This window comes from Lactuca sativa, chromosome 2, assembly GCF_002870075.4.
Source record: "Lactuca sativa cultivar Salinas chromosome 2, Lsat_Salinas_v11, whole genome shotgun sequence".
NCBI classification, from domain to species: domain Eukaryota; kingdom Viridiplantae; phylum Streptophyta; class Magnoliopsida; order Asterales; family Asteraceae; genus Lactuca; species Lactuca sativa.
Genome location: NC_056624.2, coordinates 224,657,700 through 224,680,652, shown reverse-complemented (window position 1 = coordinate 224,680,652; position 22,953 = coordinate 224,657,700). Strand labels below are relative to the sequence as shown.

The 22,953-nt window shown below is 33.5% G+C and overlaps 3 protein-coding genes across 9 annotated transcripts; all 3 read right to left on the bottom strand.

Moving 5' to 3' along the window:
* Positions 1 to 2,283: 2,283 nt before the first annotated feature.
* Positions 2,284 to 6,203, bottom strand: LOC111892097 (uncharacterized). Of its 6 annotated transcripts, none has more exons than XR_006188599.2 (8): positions 5,870 to 6,203; positions 5,480 to 5,560; positions 5,029 to 5,214; positions 4,835 to 4,933; positions 4,603 to 4,755; positions 2,689 to 4,517; positions 2,484 to 2,585; positions 2,284 to 2,392 (listed from the first exon to the last, which is right to left on the bottom strand). XR_006188599.2 is itself a non-coding variant. In XM_023888165.3 (7 exons), exons 2-7 carry the CDS (start codon positions 5,548 to 5,550, stop codon positions 2,539 to 2,541), a joined length of 2,385 nt encoding a protein of 794 aa, XP_023743933.1. In that variant the 5' UTR covers positions 5,551 to 5,560; positions 5,870 to 6,203; the 3' UTR covers positions 2,284 to 2,538. The 6 variants fall into 6 exon arrangements, 4 of the variants coding, with proteins under 4 accessions (XP_023743933.1, XP_042755538.1, XP_023743932.1 ...); XR_006188598.2 differs by having other exon boundaries at positions 2,484 to 2,612; positions 5,870 to 6,202; XM_023888165.3 differs by having other exon boundaries at positions 2,284 to 2,585.
* Positions 6,204 to 6,347: 144 nt separating this feature from the next.
* LOC111892112 (uncharacterized) lies at positions 6,348 to 7,995 on the bottom strand. The gene is made up of 3 exons (XM_023888184.3): positions 7,758 to 7,995; positions 7,285 to 7,471; positions 6,348 to 7,185 (listed from the first exon to the last, which is right to left on the bottom strand). Exons 1-3 carry the CDS (start codon positions 7,805 to 7,807, stop codon positions 7,009 to 7,011), a joined length of 414 nt encoding a protein of 137 aa, XP_023743952.1. The 5' UTR covers positions 7,808 to 7,995; the 3' UTR covers positions 6,348 to 7,008.
* A 4,267-nt stretch (positions 7,996 to 12,262) lies between these two features.
* Positions 12,263 to 15,155, bottom strand: LOC111892108 (uncharacterized). Of its 2 annotated transcripts, none has more exons than XM_023888180.3 (8): positions 14,572 to 15,155; positions 14,030 to 14,177; positions 13,787 to 13,937; positions 13,577 to 13,702; positions 13,413 to 13,493; positions 13,084 to 13,276; positions 12,716 to 12,986; positions 12,263 to 12,630 (listed from the first exon to the last, which is right to left on the bottom strand). In XM_023888180.3, the coding sequence occupies exons 1-8, from the start codon at positions 14,767 to 14,769 to the stop codon at positions 12,371 to 12,373; spliced, it is 1,428 nt and encodes a 475-aa protein (XP_023743948.1). In that variant the 5' UTR covers positions 14,770 to 15,155; the 3' UTR covers positions 12,263 to 12,370. The 2 variants fall into 2 exon arrangements, with proteins under 2 accessions (XP_023743948.1, XP_023743949.1); XM_023888181.3 differs by having other exon boundaries at positions 12,263 to 12,627; positions 14,572 to 15,125.
* Between the last annotated feature and the right edge of the window lie 7,798 nt (positions 15,156 to 22,953).

Sequence of the window (22,953 nt, the reverse complement as noted above, 5' to 3'; positions counted from 1 at the left end):
ATTGTCGCAAAAATCCATGGTGTGTCCTTTACCGATTGTGGTTAAACCCCTCTCCATTAAATGTTTGTAAAATGATAATTATGTGATGTTTTGTTTGTCTCTAAATTTATATTTTTTCAATTTAATTATAAATAATATATTGATGTTAATTTATTATTAAATAACTATTGATCATGAATTATTAAGATATTTGTTACAAAGTATAAAGTTGTTGAGTTGCAGTGAGACCATTTTATAAGAGGTTGGGTATTAGCATTTTTTTTCTTTTTTTTTAACAGCTACAAAGTCATATATTAGGCATATTCTAGCAAAACGGTAGAATAAGAAAAATCCACCAATTACAATGGGTTTAAAAGCCAAGCATTCCAAGATACATCGGATTTTGAAGCTTTACATTTAACCCAAGAAAAAGAATATAGAACAATAGAGTCAAAAATGGAACTTTTTTTAATTTATAGAGATTATTATAAAATTTCACGTGGCACGTCTGAAAGATAAACGACATTACACTACTCTGGGCGATCTTAGTTTGTGTATTCCACCATTGATGCCATTAAAACCCCCCACATGTTGATGATGTCATGTGATGGATTGGGCGAGGGTGTAATTCTTACTCGGTTTGAGAAAATATGTTTATTGACAAGAGAATATATTGTTTCCATGTTTTTATTGACGAATGTATTTTTTAATAAATTTATCTAAAAAATGAAGTACAGAGAAAGCACTTTTTTGGTGTTTATAAGCATTACATGCTCTACATTTTTTACGGATTTCCTTATAGATGGTCTTGAACAACATACAGTAGCGAGTCTAAAGCTGAAAATCATGTGGTTCCCCAACCGAGTTCAAGCGGACCGGTTCAATAGAAAAATCAGGTCAACCGAAAAAAACAAACCAATTCAGTATGTATAAAATTGGTGGTGAAAGGACCGAACCTAAATCAGTCATTCCTTAATTTTTTTTTTCTTTTTACTAAAATCAATTTATACTTGGAGTATGTCGGTTTAAACCATGCATTGCCAAGCTTATGGTGTGGAGATATGAAATGAAAAATGGTTATTTATAATGAAAAACATCACCACTTTTTTTTTTGAGTCGTTATGTGACTCTTTCATGCCAAAAAATATCATATGATTTTTATTATTTTTAGTTTATACTTTTTTTCATCCAAACAAATATATTAAGATAGGTCCTTAAAAATATTTAAGATATGTCCTAAATATTTTATATATAACTTGTAAAAATTTTAAATTTAGGTGGGTCAAGTGACCCACCTTGGCATATACTAGTGGCGAGTATCATGTTATCCTTAAGTATAAAATTATGATTCAATTATTTCCGGTTGATGAGATATGTTAAGTTTATTGCACAAAATGTTTGGACTTTTTGGAGAATATGTAGTACATTGTGGAGTGCTCTCGGGATTCAAGTACTGACAAAACATTGTTAAGGACTTCCTTTTTTATGTATTTAGGCATGCTAATGTCAATACTTACACCAATTGATGTTTCGGTTATTAATATTATGATCCCAAGTTTTATGAATGTGATTTTTAAAAAATTAGTTTTGTCCATCAAGAAAATGTTAATGACGCAACTTATTATATGTTTACCTTACAACTCGATGTAAAAAATATAAGTTGATATTTATGTGAAAGTGAAAACACAGAGAACAGGAGAATCATTTTTTCTCAAAGACGATTTCATGTTAATAATGTAATAAAAATCATGAACTCTCAACTTTATGCTTATGTGGTTTGTGGCGCATGCAGTTTAAGGTTTTAATGAGGGTCTTTTTTATAAAAGGTTATCATATATCAGGTTGTGTACATCAAGCCATAGAATTTTGTATCCTATATTTGTTATTTTGTCAGTCACGATTAGTAACACCCGGTTTAATTTAGTTTGCTAGATGTGAGTGATTGTTAAGACTTATTTCACTATGGCTATATTTATACATTTATGGTATGGTATTTTGATGGTTTGTTTAAGTATATGGATGTAAATTGCCTCAATATTTTGAAGTTATTCTTTCCATATAAGAATGCTTTCGATTTGATCGAAGAATGTTCTCAATAACTTGCTAGTTGCTTTGAGTGGTTTAAATCCTTGGGGACTTTTCATATAAATCAAGTACCAATTGATGAATCTTAATATCAACTGAGCCATTTAAATAAGTTGTAACAGCATCCCTTAAAATTTAAAAAGCAAATCAAGTCCTTTCATTGCAGAGACTGATAAGATTTCATCCTTTGCATTTCGTCAACCAAAAAGAGACATCAAATCAACAAAAGGGCATGTAATTGTAAATTTGTAATATAACAATTTATAGTATCAAGATCCCACATAATTAACCCTTGAAACGCACAACCTAAGTTATTCAACATTGTACCCTACAACACCCACAATTACGAGAAAAATGGAATATAGATTTAATAACCACAAGATAATATAATATGATTATAAGCCTTGAATTGAATTCACCTGTAAAGGGGAAGGGGCTGATCGAATGTATGATTTACAGTTGTTGTGATAAGTTTTAGCGATGAAGAATCTTGGTCTCATTTATCTTGTTCCCCCTGAACGCTGAAAGAGAGAAGAATGACCTTGTTGCTGAAAAGCAAAATCACCACACAATATTGGAATTTATAAAATAAAATAAATAAGTAGCCTCTTTTATTAATTTTACCTTTAGATTCGTCGGTATCATCCTCTCCTTCTGGGCTTGACGAATGAGTTAAATGCGATTGTGAATCAGGTTTAGTTGTTTTTCTAGCAAACTTGAGAAGTCGCTTTAATCCTCTGGGTGCGTCCTTTTGGTAGACTAGGGTGGGAGGGTGGGAGTCATTACCCCACTCGGATTCATTGCTTTCCTCAAGCATCATCTGAGATAAGGAATGGCGAACACGTGGCAGCACTGGGCTTTCCTTGTACGGAACAATCTCATTTTCACGATTCTCTGCGTAAATTTCTACTTTGGGTTCTTCTGTCACATTCACACCAGACATTTCTACCCCTAAATCACCATCATCACATGACAACTTGTCTGATTGCTCACATTCAATCACCTCGGGTTCCACAAAATGATTTTTTGGAGTTTCACTTTGATCACTACTTTCCATCATATCATGATTTATAATCATTATATCAACATTCCTTGTAGTCGGATTTTCGAAGGTTCTTGAAGCTTCCACAGGCTGTGACAGTGATACAACTCCACGTGTCTTTATAACACCACCAGCAACAGGGCCGACCCTAGAGCCCTTACGAAGGAAAGGCTTTGTTTCAAGTACGGGAACCACACTGTTTTTTTTAGTATAAAAACTAGGTTTCGTACTAGTGTCTGTGTCTTCTTCTTTAGGAGTCTCAACTTTGGTTCTTCTTCTTGTTGTCTTTCTGTTTTCAATCGATGTGGGATGTTTCCTCTCATTCGTAGCTTTAATTTTTGTGTTTGTGTTACCATCTGGTTTTGTTGATTTCACAGTCTTCAATCGTGGCTGTAAATTTTCAACTTTTGATGATGCAGGAGATTGAGGTTTTCGATTAGCTGCAGGTTGTGGTGACTTTCGTGTAGTAGGCAAAGAAGATGAGTTTAATGAAGATTTCTTGATTGCAGAAGGTTTCATGGTGGTTTTGGAATTTATCAACTGGGATTGGGCTGTGTTCTTTTGAGTTTTTTGGGGTTCATTTTGATGTCTTCCATTATTAGATTTACCACCACTCACATTCGTACTGGAGCTTTTCTCAACTCTCTTTCTACCACCTTGTTTTTGGACCTTTTCTTCTCTTTTTTTATTATCACCATCATCATAAACTTCAACTTTCTGCTCCTTGGAAATCTTCATATTGCTATTATCACTTGTCACGTTTTGATCATTAAATCCCTTTTCTTGAATCCATTCATCATCTCTTTCAGGTTGTTCAAATTTGTCAACTTCCACACCCAACTCCTCATATGTTGTTCCCTTTTCAGGACAAGTTTCAGTATTGGGATTATTATTTATATTATTATTATTATTATTATCGGTCTCTGTTTTGACATCTGGATCTATACTTTTGGGGCTGCTTAAAGTAGTCCCTTTTTCACCCATTCCTGACCTCCATCTTCTAAGTACAGCTTTGTTTGCACTCACAGTTGTCTTCTCAACATTTACTACACCTTGGTCTCTTTGTTTGCTTTCAAACAGACTGATTTTATCTTGTACACTCATTCTCAATACATTGTTGTTAACAGGTCTGTGTGAATCTTCTTCCTCGTCCTCTTCATCATCTCCTAGGGGCATTGTTGACTTTTCCCTACCTGGAAAATACTTGAGACTCTTGATACTTAATGCAGCTGTTCTTCGAGAACCAGATCGCCCTATCTGGATTCTCCTCATTGGAGATGCTGATCTTTTAGGCATTGAAGATCTTGTAACACCACGACTTCTTTCAGCATCCAGTTGATCTTCCTCCTCCTCCTCACTTGAATCTTCATCTTCTATTGAGCTCAATTCAACAGATTTCTGCAACGAGTCCCTGAAACATGTACATGCAGAAAATACTAAATAGTAATCTTGATGTCACAAATTATCATACATGACTCTAAGAAAAAGAAAGTTACCTTAGATCCTTGGCTCCAAAATGAAGAGCAAAGTTTCCCAAGTTAGAAATGTCCTTAAGTGAGAATTTTGAACTAATAGCCTTGTTTAACACAGCAGCTAGTTCCTCTTTCAATGCTGTCAATCTCAAATCAATTGCTACCAGAATTTCACTCCTATCAGAAGAAACCACAACATATGTTGATAAGAAAAAACATAACATAAGGAATTAAAGGACACTAAAAAGAAACATACTTATCAGATGATGAGATTATAAAATTTCTGGTCCTCTCTAGTTGAGAGATTTCTTTTCCAATGCTAAGGACGTCTGGCAAACCAATAATTTGTAGAAATCTAAAAAATTAAAACAAACTAAAGTGAGCAGAAAGAGAATGATAGCTTTTCAGAAGTTTGGAAATTGGAATTGAGATACATATAATAATATGGACCTTGTCAGTGTGGCTATTGTAAACCAGCAGGCATCATTTATGTTGTCAGGTGGTAAAATCTTGAACTTTGTGTTGGAGTCTTTGGAGGACAAATTTCTTGTTTCAGGTGAATGTAACAACAGTTGTTCCAAGGGTCCAGATGCTAAATTCTCTTCTTTGTTGCTACTCCATACACTTACCTCATACCTACCATAAGAGCAAAAGGGGATGGATGGACTTTCATTTTAGTAAAAAAGTGAAGTACACTAAATTTTAACATGGCTGATATGAAACATAGAAATGTGAGAAATTCATAATGTTGGTATTTCACTTCGGTTTCTAAGTTATAGTCCAGAAGGAAGATCAATTCAAGAGCTGCTGCATCAGCCCATTCAAGAGGAAACAGTAAAAAAGCAATCGATAAACAGGAGAAAAACAATTATCTGTAAATGAAAATTCAAAGGGAAATAACCTGTTCTGGCTTGGAAATGTGTGAAATTCAACATAATCAAGTGTTGCATCAAGATTTATTCCGCCCTCCATCTCTACCAACCTGAAACAATGTAGCAAAACCCTAAGTTAACTCAATTTCCTCCTACTGGCTACAGTTTGTTAAATACCCCTGCACATGCTCATGTCGTACAAAAAAGAAAAACAGATAAACATCCTTTTCATTTTCAACTTTCAAATAGTCAATTTTACTCTAAAGTCACCCGTAACAGAACTCACCGACTTATATAAAACAATCAGGCAAAGCATCATCAGCCTTATCGTGAAAATCATCAAAATCTTTGAAAATTCAATGATGGAATTATGAGCTAACAAAATTCCATAGTGATAATGCAATAGACATACAACCTACCGTTGACGATAAGATCTAGACAAACAAATTCCCTAAACTTCAGCAACAAAATTCGCAGCTCAGAACGACACTGAAAAGGAAATTTTACCACAATTCCCAGGAAAACCCCAAATCAATCGTCAGTTTATTTCAAATCTGTGAACGCACTATTCAAACACACAGTAAGGTATATAAGTGTGTATAATGTATATAGAGTTGAAGTGGAGACGATCAAAAGCGATCAAAGAAGTTGTTTTCATATCATAAATGCGAAATTGAATTGGATACTGTGGTATTTCCTTCCAGTTTGGTTTACGCTGCGAGAGAGAGAGACAGAGCAGTGGGCAGACATTGGGCTTACACGTAGTGAAATGATTGTGATACTATTAAATTAATAAGCATTTATAAATCCTACGAGGCTACGACTCTACGGGCGCGTGTATCACCTTCCTTTGAATGAATATAACAAAAATAGCATTTTTTTTGTTTTTTTTTAAATGAACATTTTATACAGAATTAGGCGAAACACCTATATAATTGAAGTCTTTAAAAATATATATATTTTTAGATATAACAATAACGTTGGTGTTAAATTTGATATAACAATTTGTATATATACTAATTTGATATATAATATATTGATTATTTTGAATTATATTATAATATATACATGACAAAATTGCAAAAATGGTCCCTGTGGTATGCATTTTTTTGGGGTTTTAGTCCAAACCTCGACTTTTTTGGATTGGTGGTCCTTTTGAGCTAGTTTCATTGCGGATTTGGTCCCTCAGTAAACTGAAATGACTGTAATACCCTTGGGGTATTTATTTTTCATTTTTCTTTGATTTTTTTAAATATAATATCTATTTATTTATTTTAATAATTATTTTAATAATAAAAAATGGCCCACTTCTCTCTCTCTCTCTCTCTCTCTCTCTCTCTCTCTCTCTCTCTCTCTCTCTCTCTCTCTCTCTCTCTCTCTCTCTCTCTCTCTCCAGGTCATATACCCATTTCTTTATCTCGTTCCCAATTTCAACGAACAAGAAGGGGCTGTGCTACCTCCGGCAATCTGGAGATAGCCACCGCACCACCTGCTAGCCTCCATTCGACTACCAAACTCCATCGTGAACCGCTACATCTCCGCCCACCATAGAACCATTCTAGCCTAACCCCATCTTTTTTCTTTTCTGTTGATCTGAGCAACCCCCAACAAACCCCAATCCTTGTTCCTTCTTTTCTTTTCGATCATCGCTGTATTGGGAAGATGGAAGCAACAGAGTTGATGTGCTACGACTACTCGTCTCCGTTTCAGCACCCATCAATGTCGTTTGATCCAACTGTGATGATCATAGAATATACAAAAGATCATCATCAAAACACTCAGCTAAAATCAGAAACTGTAACTCTATTCTCCATATGTAAGTGAAGATTAATACCTCGTGAAATATGCAGTCAAGTATGCAATATGATTGGGCAGATCGAGAACCTTCTCTGGTTCGAGCACCATTAGGTAGAGAAGAAGGAAATCGGTGCAGGAGGGAGCCATTGCGTAATCTGCTGATAGTTGTTCCATTTGATGAAACAACAAAGCATCGTTTTCCAGAAGGTCTTGCAAATACATACCTGTAGGGTTTCATTCATTATGAGTTCACTTCTACCGAAGCATCTCGAACAATTGATGAGTTCCGACCATTGTTCATCAACGTATCGACCTTTAAACCGATTTTACGAATCTCGTTAAGCCCTAATTGGGCCAAATTATGGGCATCGTCTAGAATTAGTAAGTTCAGCGACTGCTTATTGAAACTGTGCAGGGTTAAAATAGACCAAATTAGGCCTAGAATAGTTTCAGTTTCGTATAATTTACTAATTCTTCACAGACATGATTGAAAGAATGATAAACAAATACCAATCGTGATCGAGACGATCAGGGACGTCAATCATCCACTTCGGAAGCATAAGCTGACTGGCGAACCACCGCCGAGCTTCGGGGCCTTTGAGCTTAGCCGCTTGACGGATGTCGATATCAGTGATATCTCCGGCATCAGTCTCGGGTTCTTCAACTATAGGCTCGGGTACAAGTTCGACTGGTTCCAAAGGAGAGAGATTTTTATTTTTTTAATTAGTTAAATAAATAAATAAGTATTTAGATTTAAAAAATATGAAAGAAATGAAAAATAAATAACATAAGGGTATTACGGTCATTCCACTATTCAGGGGGACCAAAAACGCAATGAAACTAGCTCAAAAGAACCATCAATCCAAAAAAGTCGTGGTTTGGACTAAAACCCCAAAAAAATGCATACCACAGGGACCATTTTTGCAATTTTGTCTATATACATTTATTATAACTGCATAATCTCAATCGTTTGAATGACTTCTACCCGTGAGTTACACATGAATAAAATTAAATATAATATATGGTTTAATGTTATTTATAGTTGTTATTGTTAATTAATTTCTTAAAATTTATTTGTTTAATATTTTAATTTCTATCATTATAATTATTTAAAATATCAACCATTGTTTTTTTTATTTTAAAGTTAACAATATAATCATTTATATAAAGTTATTTTTAACTATTGTTATTGTAAATTATTTTAAGCTATTTATTTGAAAATTTTTAACGATTATAAAAATATCTTTAGGAAAATATTTTAGTTAAATTGAGATTACAATTTAATTTTTTTGCATTTATCACTACAATTTATCATTTTTAACTACTTACAAAATATTATTTGGTTTCTTAAGTGGAACTGGAATTTATATTTAAGTTGACATTGTAATGTTATATTTAAATTAACAATTTAAGTAATTTGATTAAATTGTTCAAAAGTTGTAGCTTTAAACTGATAATAGATGATATATAACAACATATTAAATCTAATAAATTAAGTATAATATGTTAAAACGTAAAGACATAACTTTATAAGTAGAAGTAAAAATATTATTTTAAAATTGAAATTTAGTATATTTATGATTATACCTTAGGTTTCATATTTGTTTAACCTTATTAACCAACTTATAATCATTATTAGAAAGACACTACAACTAATCACTTTTAACTATTTACAAAATATTCTTTGGGTTATTTAAGTTAAACTAAAATTTATATTTAAGTTGACCATATAATATTATATTCAAATTAATAATTGTAGTATTTTATACAAATTGGTCCAAAATTGTATCTTTAAAATGATAATGGTTTACATCGAACAATATACTACAACTAATAAATTAAGTATAATATGTTAAAAGTTAAAAAAACATAAGTTTATAAGTAGAAGTAGATATATTATTTTAATATTGAAATTTAGTTTATATATGATTACACTTTAGGTTTGATATTTATTTAACCTAATTAACCAACTTAATGCTTCTTTTATAATATAGTATGATTATTAGAAAGAAATTGAAAAGTCATGGGAGTTTCAAATGAATGTGGTAAAAAGAAAAATGCATAGGAGTTTCAAATGATTGTGATGAAAGGAAAAATACTTCCTTTATAATATAGTATGATATGATATGAAGCCACAAATCAGAGGAACTTCTAAGGAATTAAGTATGTTTAAAGTCACAAATCAGAGTAATAACTAGGACAGGCCGCCGGTTCTAAGGAATTAAATATTTTCAAAGACCTAGGACAAGTCAGAAAAAAAAATTTATCGTTATTCTAAGTTTTTATTTTTAAATAAATATATATAATAAAAAAATTAGGTCTAGTGCAGCTACCCACTTTACCCCTCTCAACGCCCGCCATGGCTTGGTGTGAGATTTGACGTAAATGTATTTTGGAATCTAAAAGCATATATATTTCGGACCAAGGTTGTGAATTTACGACTGACATCATATCCTCCGGAGATTCTAAAATGTACGTTTTGTATATTATGAATTGTATATTCTTGACACGTATTTCAAAATATTTGCACTACATAGCCTTCGTTTTCCTTTCACTTCACTTACAAACTAAGAATTCAAAATTGCTTTTGCCAACATTTGAAAAAGAGTTCATCAGATCAAGTGTACGAGAACAAAGCTTTGTCAACTACCATGTTTACTTTCATAATCTTGAATGAACAAACCTATCAAGCTTCACCAACATTAAAAAAAGATGTTAAGGACTATTTTCAATTCTATTTTGTATAATGTACACCGTATGGTTACGTGATAACAGCAACGCAGTCATTAACATGTATGACCGTTACCATATGGTTCATATTTATTTGATGTGTGTAACGTATCGAGTTACATACCACACAGAAAATGGTGCATCCTCTGTGTGGTCCACCTAAATGGGAAATACCAAACCAAATGATGGTCATGTTACCCCTTTAGAATTGAATTATTAATATATGGATTTGTCATTAGCAATATCACTTTGCATTCTGGAACAGATCATGTTATTTCAAACGATTATTGGTATTCCATGGTGTAATTCTAAGGTTGTTCGGGTTACAGATAACTTACCAGGAAGCCTAGTAACTACTCTAACAAAGAAATTATGGAAAATGAAATCTAGGTATACTAAGAATATACGTTTAAGACTTGTTCTTCGAATTCCATAAATGTTCATATTTCAGACTTCTACTTTACACATATAAACATAAAAGCAAATTAGATAAACCTGTCAAACTAACCTGGTTTGTAGGATTTATGTTTTTCTTCAAAGAAATACTTGATGGAGATGGTGCAAGAAGTCTGAAATCTAATATTTTTTAGATTTTCTAGAATGAAATTTCAGTATGAGTTTTGGGTTCCTTTTTATATAGGATCGGACCACATAAATGAGTTTGACATGTTTTTAAGATGTTCCATTCCAGATTAATTGGTCATTTAAAAAAAAAATTAAATCAACATTATAAACATTACATAATGGTTAGTTTTCTTAATATAACATATTTATGGTCTCTCTTTTTTTTTTCTAAATTAATAATCATAAAAAATAATTATTTTACATAGGTTGTCCCGAATGTTATAACTTTATCATACAAAAAAATTTAAAACTCACATTTTAACACTATGGCTAACAAAGTTGAAAGATTGTATACAAAGAATAAAACTCACATTTTAAAACTTAATTTTATCAAAAGTTGGATTCGAATGTGTAGTTTTTGTCTTTTTAAGCAAATTTAGTTAGGGATTTTATTTCTATCATAATAAATTTTGGTAAAACTTAATTTTATCAAAAGTTGGATCCGAATGTGTAGTTTTTGTCTTTTTAAGCAAATTTAGTTAGGGATTTTATTTCATCATAATAAATTTTGGTGGTTGTGAAGATTTATTCATTTCATAAAGGTTTTCCGTAGAATTAACTTTGAGAATGGTAGGAAAAAACTTGAATGCATCATAATTCAATTGGAATGGCTGTTGACTTGTATGTAATATATATATATATATATATATATATATATATATATATATATATATATATATATATATATATATATATATATATATATATATATATATATATATATATATATATATATATATATATTCAAATGTTAAAAAATATTGAAATTTGTTTACAAAGAAATCAAATCCAAATAATTAAATCATATTCATAATTAAACAGCCATAATTTGTGATTAATATTATGACTAATATATTTTTCCTCATTAACTGTGACGGTTGCTTAATTATTTTCTTATTTATTTGATTAAATTTGAAAAATACAAAGGATTGATTATAATTCATTCATACTTTTCTCATAATAAATTATTAACGACAAAAATATTCATAAACTTTGCTTATCTACAAACTGAATTCATGAAAAAAAGAAAAAAAAGAAATTTTTGGCCACAAAAATGAAATGACATTGGTAAAGTTGGGTTTGAGATAGTTTCCCCGATTTTCTACACTCAAAATGAAACTTAATTTGAGATGCACTTGCACCAAATTTAACCTAAAACAAAACAAAAAAGAAAAAAAGTTACTACAAGAATAAAAAGTGAGTAAATAAACATACAAGTGTTATCACATGGAACATGATTCTAACAAAGTGAATGCGAGGGCAACTACTTAAATGCTTATGTTAATACCATAACATAAGTCCGAAACAAACTTATTAAAAAAATAATTGAAAATGTCAAAGAGGGAACATGGGTAGTTGGGCAAGGGTGAAGGTGAAGGCCCACCAGACATCAGCTCAGGCCACACACTTCCACAGCCCATGTTGCTCCTTAGCTGTAACTCTGACACCTCCACATTTTCTCTCTCTTTTATTGTGTTTTTACCAAATTGAACTCACAACCCCACCACCACCAAACGCCACCACCACCACCGGTGGGTCAGGTGGGTCAAAACCTTCGACGTTAAAAGCATTATATGATACAAATAACCAAACCAAAGCCCCCACCTCATAATGATGCACACAGAATTGAACCATTATCAACTCCCACCACCTAACACATGTAAACAAAAAACATCCACTTTTTTTTACCAATCATTTCAATATCACACAACATATTATATAATATAATATATCATTAACTACAAGCGAAAAAAACAAACGTTTTAATTTCAATTAGACCACACATGTATCAAACCAAGCCTATTTCCTGTATATATCTCACTACGATCTTCATCATAAAAAAGAGCAGTAATATCCTCCAGAGCTTCTGTAGTCCTTGAAGCTTCAATCCTTCTATTCCTTAATTTGCACTTGCATCTTCTTCTATCACTATCACTGCAACTGCATTCATCCATCACAACATTATTCAATGCCTTCACTTTAGCCAGACATTTCCCTGTCAGAATATTGCTGATATTTATGGAACCTGCTGTGCATCATAAAATGCCATAAATAGTAAGTAATGATCTGAAAGTAGAATAACAAATAACAAATAACAAGAAGTTATTATCTACCATTTGCTTCAGTTAATGGATCGTCTGAATCGGCTTTGCAATATGAAATGATGAGATCCTGATCACTTGTGATGTAAATGTTGTTGGTGTTGCAGTCTGGATGCCATAACAAATGATCTTCAAATGAAGTCACAAGTTCCCCTCTGAAATTCCAGACAGCAACTGTTCGGTTTCTGAATGTCAGGAATAACTGATTCTCATACAGAAAGATGAATGCTGATGGAGTCATGAATTCTGTCCTGCTAACTTCTATTAGCTCAGAAGTTCTTACCTATTTTCACATTGAAACATAGATAGGTTTAGAATCTCAATCTTCTAAATGGAAGATTTCATAAACACCTAAATGGAAATGAGGACAAAACACTTACATCAAGAATCTGTAGATTCTCGTTCTCTTGCTTTACAAGAAGCTTTTCATTGAACTGTTCGATAAAATCCACCTTCTTATGTCGATGAAGAAGATGGTTGAAAGATTTTAGAACACTTCCATCTTCAATAGAGAGGATCTTTAAAGGGACATGGCCACTGGATTTGTTAAATATCAACAACATGATTCCAGGACTGTTTCCAAACAAAAAATTAAAAAGTCAGAAAACGGATGACATTCACCATTCATACATATATATATATATATATATATATATATATATATATATATATATATATATATATTGAGGGAAAAAGGAGCGATCTTTACCTTATTTTGATCTCTTGTACATTTTTATCTGATATGGAATACAACATCATATAGTTTTTTAGGTCGAACACCTTGTAAATGCTGAAAAAAATTACAAAACAAGGAATGAAACATCGGACACAAATATAACCTGTAAGTAAGAATATTTAAAAACAAGATTTTACCTATCTTGTGCTGAGAATGTGAGTACTTTCCCATTTACATCATCAAACTCCACAAATCCAGGCCATTTCAAAGATTCTGATTCAAAAAGAGCAAAACCAGCATCCGGTTGACCTCTCCTTATGTATCTAACAACATTATAAGCATGATATATATATAGATATATATAAACTTCCAGTAAAGAAGATTTTGGAAAGATTATAGATACATACTCAATCCTTGTTGTTCTACATTTCAAGGAACTAAAGCTGTCTGAAGCATACACTGAAACTGTAATGAGTGAATCATTGTTCTTATTGTAGAAAAGGCTTCTTATAACCTCATCAGGAGTAACATTCAGAAAGCATATTCTCTTGTTAGTTTCTGCATCAAATAAGTAGAGTAGAGCATGTCTTTCAGATATTTTTTTTAATGTAAAAAGTTCATTTGTATCTGATTTATCTTCTTGACTATACCTCGGTTGAATGCTGCACAAACTCCTGATTGTGCAAGAGCAAATACTATATCATGAGCAGCTACAATCTCAATAATCTTTGACCTCTTCTTAAGAAATGGCAAAACTGTAGGACAGTGTCCCTTGGGATCATGGGTGTCATACTCCTCCTGAAGCAATTATCAATCAGATAAAAAGATTGTGGATACTGATATGCTGTTATCTTTAAGTACAAAGCCCATAATCAATACATAATAGAGCTTATCGGAATGTTAGAATGTATTTTGGATTCAATACATGTAGCTTACACAAACAAGAAATGCTAATACAAGATTAAAAGTAGGGTTCGAACAAGCTAATCTACACATGAAAAACACTAATTTGAGATATTCCTTTAAACCAACTTAAATTCATTCTTAAGTTCACTTCTATAATTCTAATTAACTATCCTCTCTGAAACGTCGTGCAGTATAATCGATATAGTGATGCAAACAAATCGAAAAAAGCATAACTTAAAACAAAACGACTAATAAAGACATAATGATATATAAACCTAGAAATAACCTGTAATCGAATATTTCTGAACCGCTCCTGAGCATCACACATGGTAAAAGCACGTCCCCTTTTCGAGCATATCTCTCTCCTCTGAAGCTTCTTAACACTATTAACAAACCCATCAACACCTCCACGCGGCCGCTTCCTCGCAACCACCCGCCGGCCACTAGACGGACGTGGATTCGCCGTTATCCTCCTGCCATCCATCACTGTCACTCGTACGATCACTCGGATAAAACCCCTCAAACTCTTAAATATCTGTCTTTGTATGTGTCAGTAGCCCACTGCCAATCAATAAGTAAGCGCAAAAAGGATTCAAGATTTTTGTAAAAACCCTAAATCTCAGGACACAAGACAAATTGGAGGGGTTTTGTATTGCGCGAGATCCTGAGCAATTAACATGCTCGAATAAAACAAATTGGGAAAGTAAAATTCAAATTTTTTTCACGCCAATTCGTTTACTCTCTGCTTTAATTACATATATTTTGATTTCTTTCAAACTTTTGTCGAGTTTCAAACAGGGGAAAATGGTGGAATGTATGTCGATTTTGTTTCGCTTGGCGTCCGACTTTTATCTAACCGTGAGCTTTTTGAATGAGGAATTGCCATCCACACCCCTGTTGTTTAATAAACTTTAAGTTCAGTCCCTTGCATTTAAAAACGTTAATACAAATTAAAATAAAGAGAGAAATACAAATTTGCCTTAATTTCCAATTAAAGGGGTGTTATGGAGGACTTATTTGAAATAACTAAGTGTTTTTTTAACATGTTAGCTTACTAGTTTATAACCATATCAAAATAAAAAAATTTAAAAAGTATTTGGATTAAGTTATATGGTGTCAAAATGCCATAAGCTGATAAACATTTTTTTAGTGTTCGACAAATGACAAAAAAAAAAAAAAATAGATACGCATATAGCCATAAATCACAAAGAGTTTTGGTAAATCAGGGAGATACTAATTTATCAAAAATGGTTTATCTTTGATCACACACCATTATAAGTTGTTTTTAAAAAATTGCCTATTCAAACACTCATTTTAATTTATACAAGTGTGAAATCGTTAATAAAATTAAAAAACTACTTTTTAAGTTTAGCCGAACACACTCTAATTTTTTTTCAATATTTTCACAAAATTAAGGTGAAACCAATTTGATAGGTAACCTAAAGTTATATGTAGTCGGATAAAAGTCCATTATTTATGATTTATATATTATGAAATATGATAAATAAAATGAAAATTTCAATATATATATATATATATATATATATATATATATATATATATATATATATATATATATATATATATTATGGAAACTCAATAAACTAACCACTTTTTAATGTTATTTTAATAGTAATAACTTTTTTTGCAAAATGACTCGGTCCGAAAAGGGACATTGCGGACCAAAATACACGGCCAAGCCCAATATTGTAGCTCAGTGCTATATATGGGTTCCACATACAAAAATTTGGAATACGTGTTCCAGATTCTATCATTCTAAAGTTCATTTTACCTACATTTTAGACCTATTTTTCAGCATTCATTCGTCAAACCAAGTGAGTTCTACTCTTTAAATTACTAACATTTTAGTTTTAAAACAACTATATCAGAATGCGATTAACACTTTGGAATACGAAGAACGAGTCCGGAATATCCATTATTTGTATGCTTTTTGTTGTATATGTACGAGGTGCATGTAAGTATCTTATAAAGTGTTTAGGACCGTTTTCTTTAGTTCGGAACTATGTTTTCTAGGAAATACGAAAATGTTCTGTAGGTCCAGAATGTACAAAGATTCTTAATCCGGACCAAAGCTTCGGAATGAATACCCTGTCTCTAGAATGCGCTATTCCGGAAAAAGTGTGGGCAACAGAGCTCTGGAATGACTACCCTATCTCTGGAATGCGCTATTCTGAAAAAAACGGTCATTTTCAAATAAAAAAAGGTGGTTATTATTATTAAAATTAGGGATGAGCGTAGGCGGGTACCCGCCTCATTTGGCGAGAACCGGAACCGGTGGTTCCGGTTCCGGGAGCGGGTAACCTGGTCGCATTAATTTTGTTAACTTTTTTCGACAAAACCGCAATTTAGTTCGATTCAAATTAAATCAATTCGGACCAAAGACGGACAAAATCGAACCAATATATTCTAAACCGGTCTAAGTAACACACCTTTATATGAATATATATATATATATATATATATATATATATATATATATATATATATATATATATATATATATAAACCGGTTCCGGCGGGTACCCAGCGGGTAGCGGTTCCGAAAAAACGAGAACCAGAACCGGAACCGCTTAAGGCGGTTCCATAACTTTAGGAACCGGAACCGGAACCACCTAAGGCGGTTCCAGTTCCAAAACCGGCAGTTCCGAGACGGTTCCGGTTCCAAAAGCAGGTACCCGGTTCCGAAGCTCATCCCTAATTAAAATACTCATTTTATGGGTTGGCTTACTTAATTTCCCTAAAAAATATTTTAGATAAAATTATTCTCATAAAAAAATCATGAATTTATTTTTAAGAGAGTTTTTCATTGTTGTTTATATGAGTAGGTCATGGCAATAGTCAAACTCACTATGATGAGCCTTTCGTTACGAATCATGATATAGAATTTTTTGCAAATATAAAATTTGCTAATTTGTTATGTTTTTGTGGTATTAAAGAAAGGATTGAGAGACAAAACTAATATTAATTTGGTGATATTAAAGATAGGTTTGGAAGATAAATTTTTCAACTTTCGGATTTACATTATATTATAGAGATAGTTAATAAGAGAGATGTCAAACATTTAAAAAACGTTAGTCGCATTATCTGAAATATCATACATGGTAGATAGTGGCAATGTTCTAGTGGAAGAGGCTCCGACTATTCAACATAATACAATGAATTAATCAATTGTTGTTGGAAGCCAGTGTAGCTCAGTGAGAACCGATCTAACAGAAAAAAAAAAAAAAAAGAACACACCAATTAAGCACTTATTATCTATATAGATCCTGAAAATCATAATTATGTTGGTCATGATGATGTTGTTACATGTATGTGATGTTGCAATTTTCAAACCAAATTTTTCTTTTTTCAAATATAAATTTAGCATTCCCAAAACCATGTTTCATAAAAATCCCGAATACGAAAGGTTCAAATCATGATAAACCATTAAAATATATTATAAAATGTGGCATCCAAATAACATAATAGATAGGAGATGCACATGCATCACGGTCAAGTTGGAGTCTTCCCACTACCAGAAGCACAATCTAAAAACATTTAATCCACAACCGTAAGCACAAATCTTAGTGAGTTTTCCAAAATATCACAAACATCACAGTAATAACTATAGTGAGCCTTTTTAACTCACGGTTGATTCCGATCTCGCTATCATCGTAATCAACATTATTTGACTCACGATCTATCTCGATCTTGTCATCAACCCACTAAGAAATGTTTGTCTCATGGCTTATCCTGATCTTATCATTAGCCCAAAAAAGTACATAGCATACCAATCAACATGCATCAAACAACAATCCATAATCAAGACCGTACTGCTCTAGCTAAGCATACTAACATGTCATAGTATTACACAAGCATCCAACACATAGAGGATCCAATCATGACATAAGTAATATAGTGAGAAGACTCACTTGAACCGAAAGTTGTGGAATCACAACTACACATGTATACTCGTAGAAAATTAGTAGATCCTCATTACGCATAACTTAGCAACCCATGCCGACAAAAGGATCAATCATATGTCTAAAACCCTAAATTTACCCAAGTTTTACCAAAAGTCAAACTGGTAAAAAAGTCAATGGTCTCACGTTATGCATGGTGTAGCTTCAACCTACGTGAGGTGTAGCACCAGGGCAAATCATGCGCGAGGACTCCTACCCTACACGTAGCGCAGAGCATCCAGATTTAAAACCTCATTAAGTCCTTAATTCATTAAACCAGTGGCTTAAACTTCCATATCTCAATCATTTAAGTGTCTTAATGGACAAAGTTTCCAAGTTTATCTTGATCAATGGCTCAAACAATCCCAATCTAAAATCTTAACTTAAAAATGTCCTAAAATGGTTAAGATCTTGTGCATGGCTCAAAGGGAATCCACTCACACACTCTTTTATATTCTCAAATAACCATAAAATAACTCAAATCCATTCTAAGGTTCTACTATTGCTCAAAATCCAAGAACATCAAGTATAAAGGACCAAAAGTGGCCAAAAACTCAACCGAAGTCTAGACCTATGCATGGATTTGAATATAGCAGATAATTCTATGACTTACAAAGGTCGAGAAGCACAAGGAAAGGTTGGGTCATTAATTAATCAAACTTCTAAGCACCACCAAGGTGTTTCTTTTTCTTCAAGCACCATAAAATGGGTTTTTAACACTCAAAATTAAAGAATACAGTAGAGGGACCTAGGGTTTCATTTTCATATGGTGGAGGCTGAGAATGACACCAAACCCTTGATGTTAAGTTCATTATATAAGGCCCAAATCCTAAGATTAGGGTTTCATGAAAACCGTTGCTACGTGTAGCATAGCTAAACCTCCGTGCATAATAAACTTACGCGTGGTGTAGCTCAAACTTCCATATCTCAATCATTTAAGTGTCTTAATGGACAAAGTTTCCAAATTTATCTAGATCAATGACTTAAACAATCCCAATCTAAAATCCTAACTTAAAAATGTCCTAAAATGGTTAAGATCTTATGCATGGATCAAAGGGAATCCACTCACACACTCTTTTTTATTGTCAAATAAACAGAAAACAACTCAAATCCATTCTAAGGTTCTACTATTGCTCAAACTCCAAGAACATCGAGTATAAAGGACAAAAAGTGGCCAAAAACTCAACCAAAGTCTAGAACTATGCATGGATTTGAATATAGCAAAGAATTCTATGACTTACAAAGGTCGAGAAGCACAAGGAAAGGTTGGATCATTAATGAATCAAACTTTTAAGCACCACCAAGGTGTTTCTTTTTCTTCAAGCATCATAAAATGGGTTTTTAACACTCAAAATTAAAGAATACAGTAGAGGGACCTAGGGTTTCGTTTTAGATGGTGGAAGCTGAGAATGACACCAAACCCTTGGAGTTAAGGTGATTATATAAGGCCCAAATCCTAAGATTAGGGTTTCATGAAAACCGTGGCTACACATGACATAGCTAAACCTCCGAGCAAAGTAAACTTACGCATGATGTAGCTCAACCTATGTGTAGTGTAGATTAACCTACGTGTAACGTCCCAAATTTAAAACCAAAATTTTCAGTTTTAAAATAGATCAAACCATACCATAAAGTATAAATAATTATATTCAATTATTTGATAACATAAATCAGAGTAATAAATTCATAAGTGCGGAACATCTCAAAATCATAATAGCAGATGTGATGAATCACATCGTGCTCTTCCTTATACTGCCAAAAAGACATTCAACATTTAAACGTAAAACCATAAGCACAAAGCTTAGTGAATTCCCCAAAATACCACGTACCACATGCGTATAACGGGCCTCGCCCAAAAGATATATAAACGGGCCCCGTCCAACAAGCATATAAATTGGCCCCGCCCTAGGCATACATTTCAATTCATGTAAATGTTATGCCCCCATAGTCTTACAATCACATTCACTACAACAACCTTGCTGCAACTTTTCCTGCTATGGTCCCACCATAGTATTTCATGCAAAAGTCACAAAGACAATCTAACATACTGTGACACCCCGTGTCCTACATAGTATAATGTGAAAACTCACTTAATCAAAGAGATAAAATCTATTACTCGAAGTCCAATGACTTAGCTACACGAATCGCCTAACCAAACAAAGACTAAACCTTAGCTTATAGCTCAAACTCTTCGATTTGACCAAATGTCAAATTGGTCAAGAAGTCAACTACCAATGGTCAAAGTCAACAGTCAAAAAGTCAACTTTTTTCAACTAGGCACGCCACCACCTCTCATGGGTGCCTCGAGCTCACTATAGGACAAAACAATCAGGTTTCTAGCATAATAAAGATCTGCTTCAGAAACCGTAAAAAGCGGGTCATGTCCAAACCAATTTCATGAGGTGAAATGACTTAATACATTATGTTAATCCCCTAAACTTTCATATTTGGTCCTTAAAAATGTATTAATGGATAAAGTTTCCAACTTTATCAATTAATACACTCCAATCTAATAAGATCTAAACTTTAAACAACCAAATGATCTAAAATGCCAACATAACTTGCATAGCTTAGAGAACATGCACAAGATATGAACGTTTCGAATCCAAAAGGTCTAAATAATGATCTTGGGAACTTAAAAGGTGTTGGAGTCATCTCAACTCCAAGATCACCACCAAAAACAGACCAAAAGTGCATAATATGACATGAAACAAAAACCAAAGAACTAAAGGGAAATTTTGAATCTTTATACTCACAATAGTCTATAAATTAAGCAACCTTGCTTTAACGCCTTGTTCCGAATCGTTTCCTAATGCAGGGTGGTGACCCGAAGATTGAGTATCATCAAGCTTTGGGCCTTTGAGGAAAAGAGATGTATACCCATTTGGGTGTGGCTAATGTAATTTGGATGATCCGGGAGTTTGGTTTGTGTTTTGGAGCCAAGGGGTATTTTGGTGAAGTGTTAGTTTAGGCTTATATGGAAATTGGATTTTTTTTTGGGAAGTTTTAGGGTAAGTATGAGTTAATAAAAGTGTAGAGCTTCTCGTTACCTCTTCGTGGATATAAGGATCATCAAAAACGGACTTATAACGAAGAAGTTATGGTCTTCAAAAGATTCATGGTTTTAGGGTTAAATCGAGTATGTGGGGCGTAAACATGTATACGTATGGCGTACTAGTGATAAGTCCACTATATGGGTTGTACAATGGTGTACACTTGGTGTACTAAGAAAATTGATCATGGGTGCTTTAGGGATTATGTTGGGCGTACTCCAGTCATACCCAAACCCTAATTTAGGATCTTCGACCCTATTTAGGCTTTTTAACTTGCCACCAAACCCTATTATCTTCAGCCTCCATCCCTCTAAACCCTAGAAACGAAACTCTAGCCCTCATTTGAGTGGTTTTTGAGCTTTTGGTGGTATTTCATGCTTTTTGGTGTTCACAAAAGAAGAAGGAAATTCTTGGAGGAGTGTGGGATTGCTTGAAACTTTTGGATCCAGGCTTGTTGCATCTTGATGTACCCTTTTGAGGTATAAAGTTTCTATCTTAATGACACTAGGTGTTAGATCTAGTTTAAGGTGTATTTTGGGTTCGTTTTGGTCCTTAGAATCATGCTTGTGAGTATGAGCTACTCCAAGAGCTTAGAATGATGGATCTTGGCCTTTGGGATGTCCCTTGTTCAAAAAAATGTCATCTTGGTGAGTTATCTTGGACCATGCATGTGTTTGGATGTTTATTATGGATGTTATTAATGATTCTCGTCCCATTAAGCCATGCAAAGGAGTAAAGTTGGTAACTTTACGTGTTAAGACATCTCATTGGGGTCATATCTTAGTTTGGAAGTCATTGGCTTAATCATTAATAGCTTAATATGGATTTTTGGTCCCTGGTGAGTACGATGGGCGTACGCAAGAAGTACGCTTAGCGTAATGAAGGTTTTAATCACCAACCATTTGTACTCTATGCTTCGAGGGTAAGTACGATGGTGTACCATTCTCGTACGTGGGGCGTACTCCCTAATTTTCCATTTTGGGCTTTTTGAGATTTGGGCCATTAGACTTCTGACTTTGGGTCATAGATGGACTTAGGGTTTTCTTGGAAGTAGCTCCATGATGGTTTTCGGGCCCAATCGGGTTATTGGGCCATAATGGGTTTTGTTGCTTCTGATTTGGGCTTTGGATTGCCATTTTGGGTTTTGGGCTTTTTATGCATTTTGGGTTGAGCCTTGGTTATGGAAAAAGTAAGAAAAGGGTAAAATGGTCTTTTTCCCTTTAGGGGGGTTGGATTATAGAGTGGTTCGCGAATGTGGGTTATCGGGTTAATTGTTGATTAAGATTGTATTTATTGTTAGTTGGCGCGAGGGTATCCGGTTCAGCGGTCCAAGCACTTATTTAATTATAAGCGGATTGATGTGAGTCTCCTCAATGTGCTCGTGGATTGAAGGCACCGATTCTGGCCCATTAGGTTTTGTTATACTAGTTGTCTTTATGAATCTTACATGGTATGTTAGGTGAGGCCCATTTATATGTTGGGCTAGGGCCATTGTATGACTGGATAAACCTATTTGTATCTTGGGCTAGGCCCATGGAACAGAAAGGGCTAGGCCCATTGTATGTTATATAGGTGCTAACCGTCTTTGTGACTTTTCATTTGTATGATCGGGCTAGGCCCAATGGTTTGGCAGGGCTAGGCCCATTAGGGTGG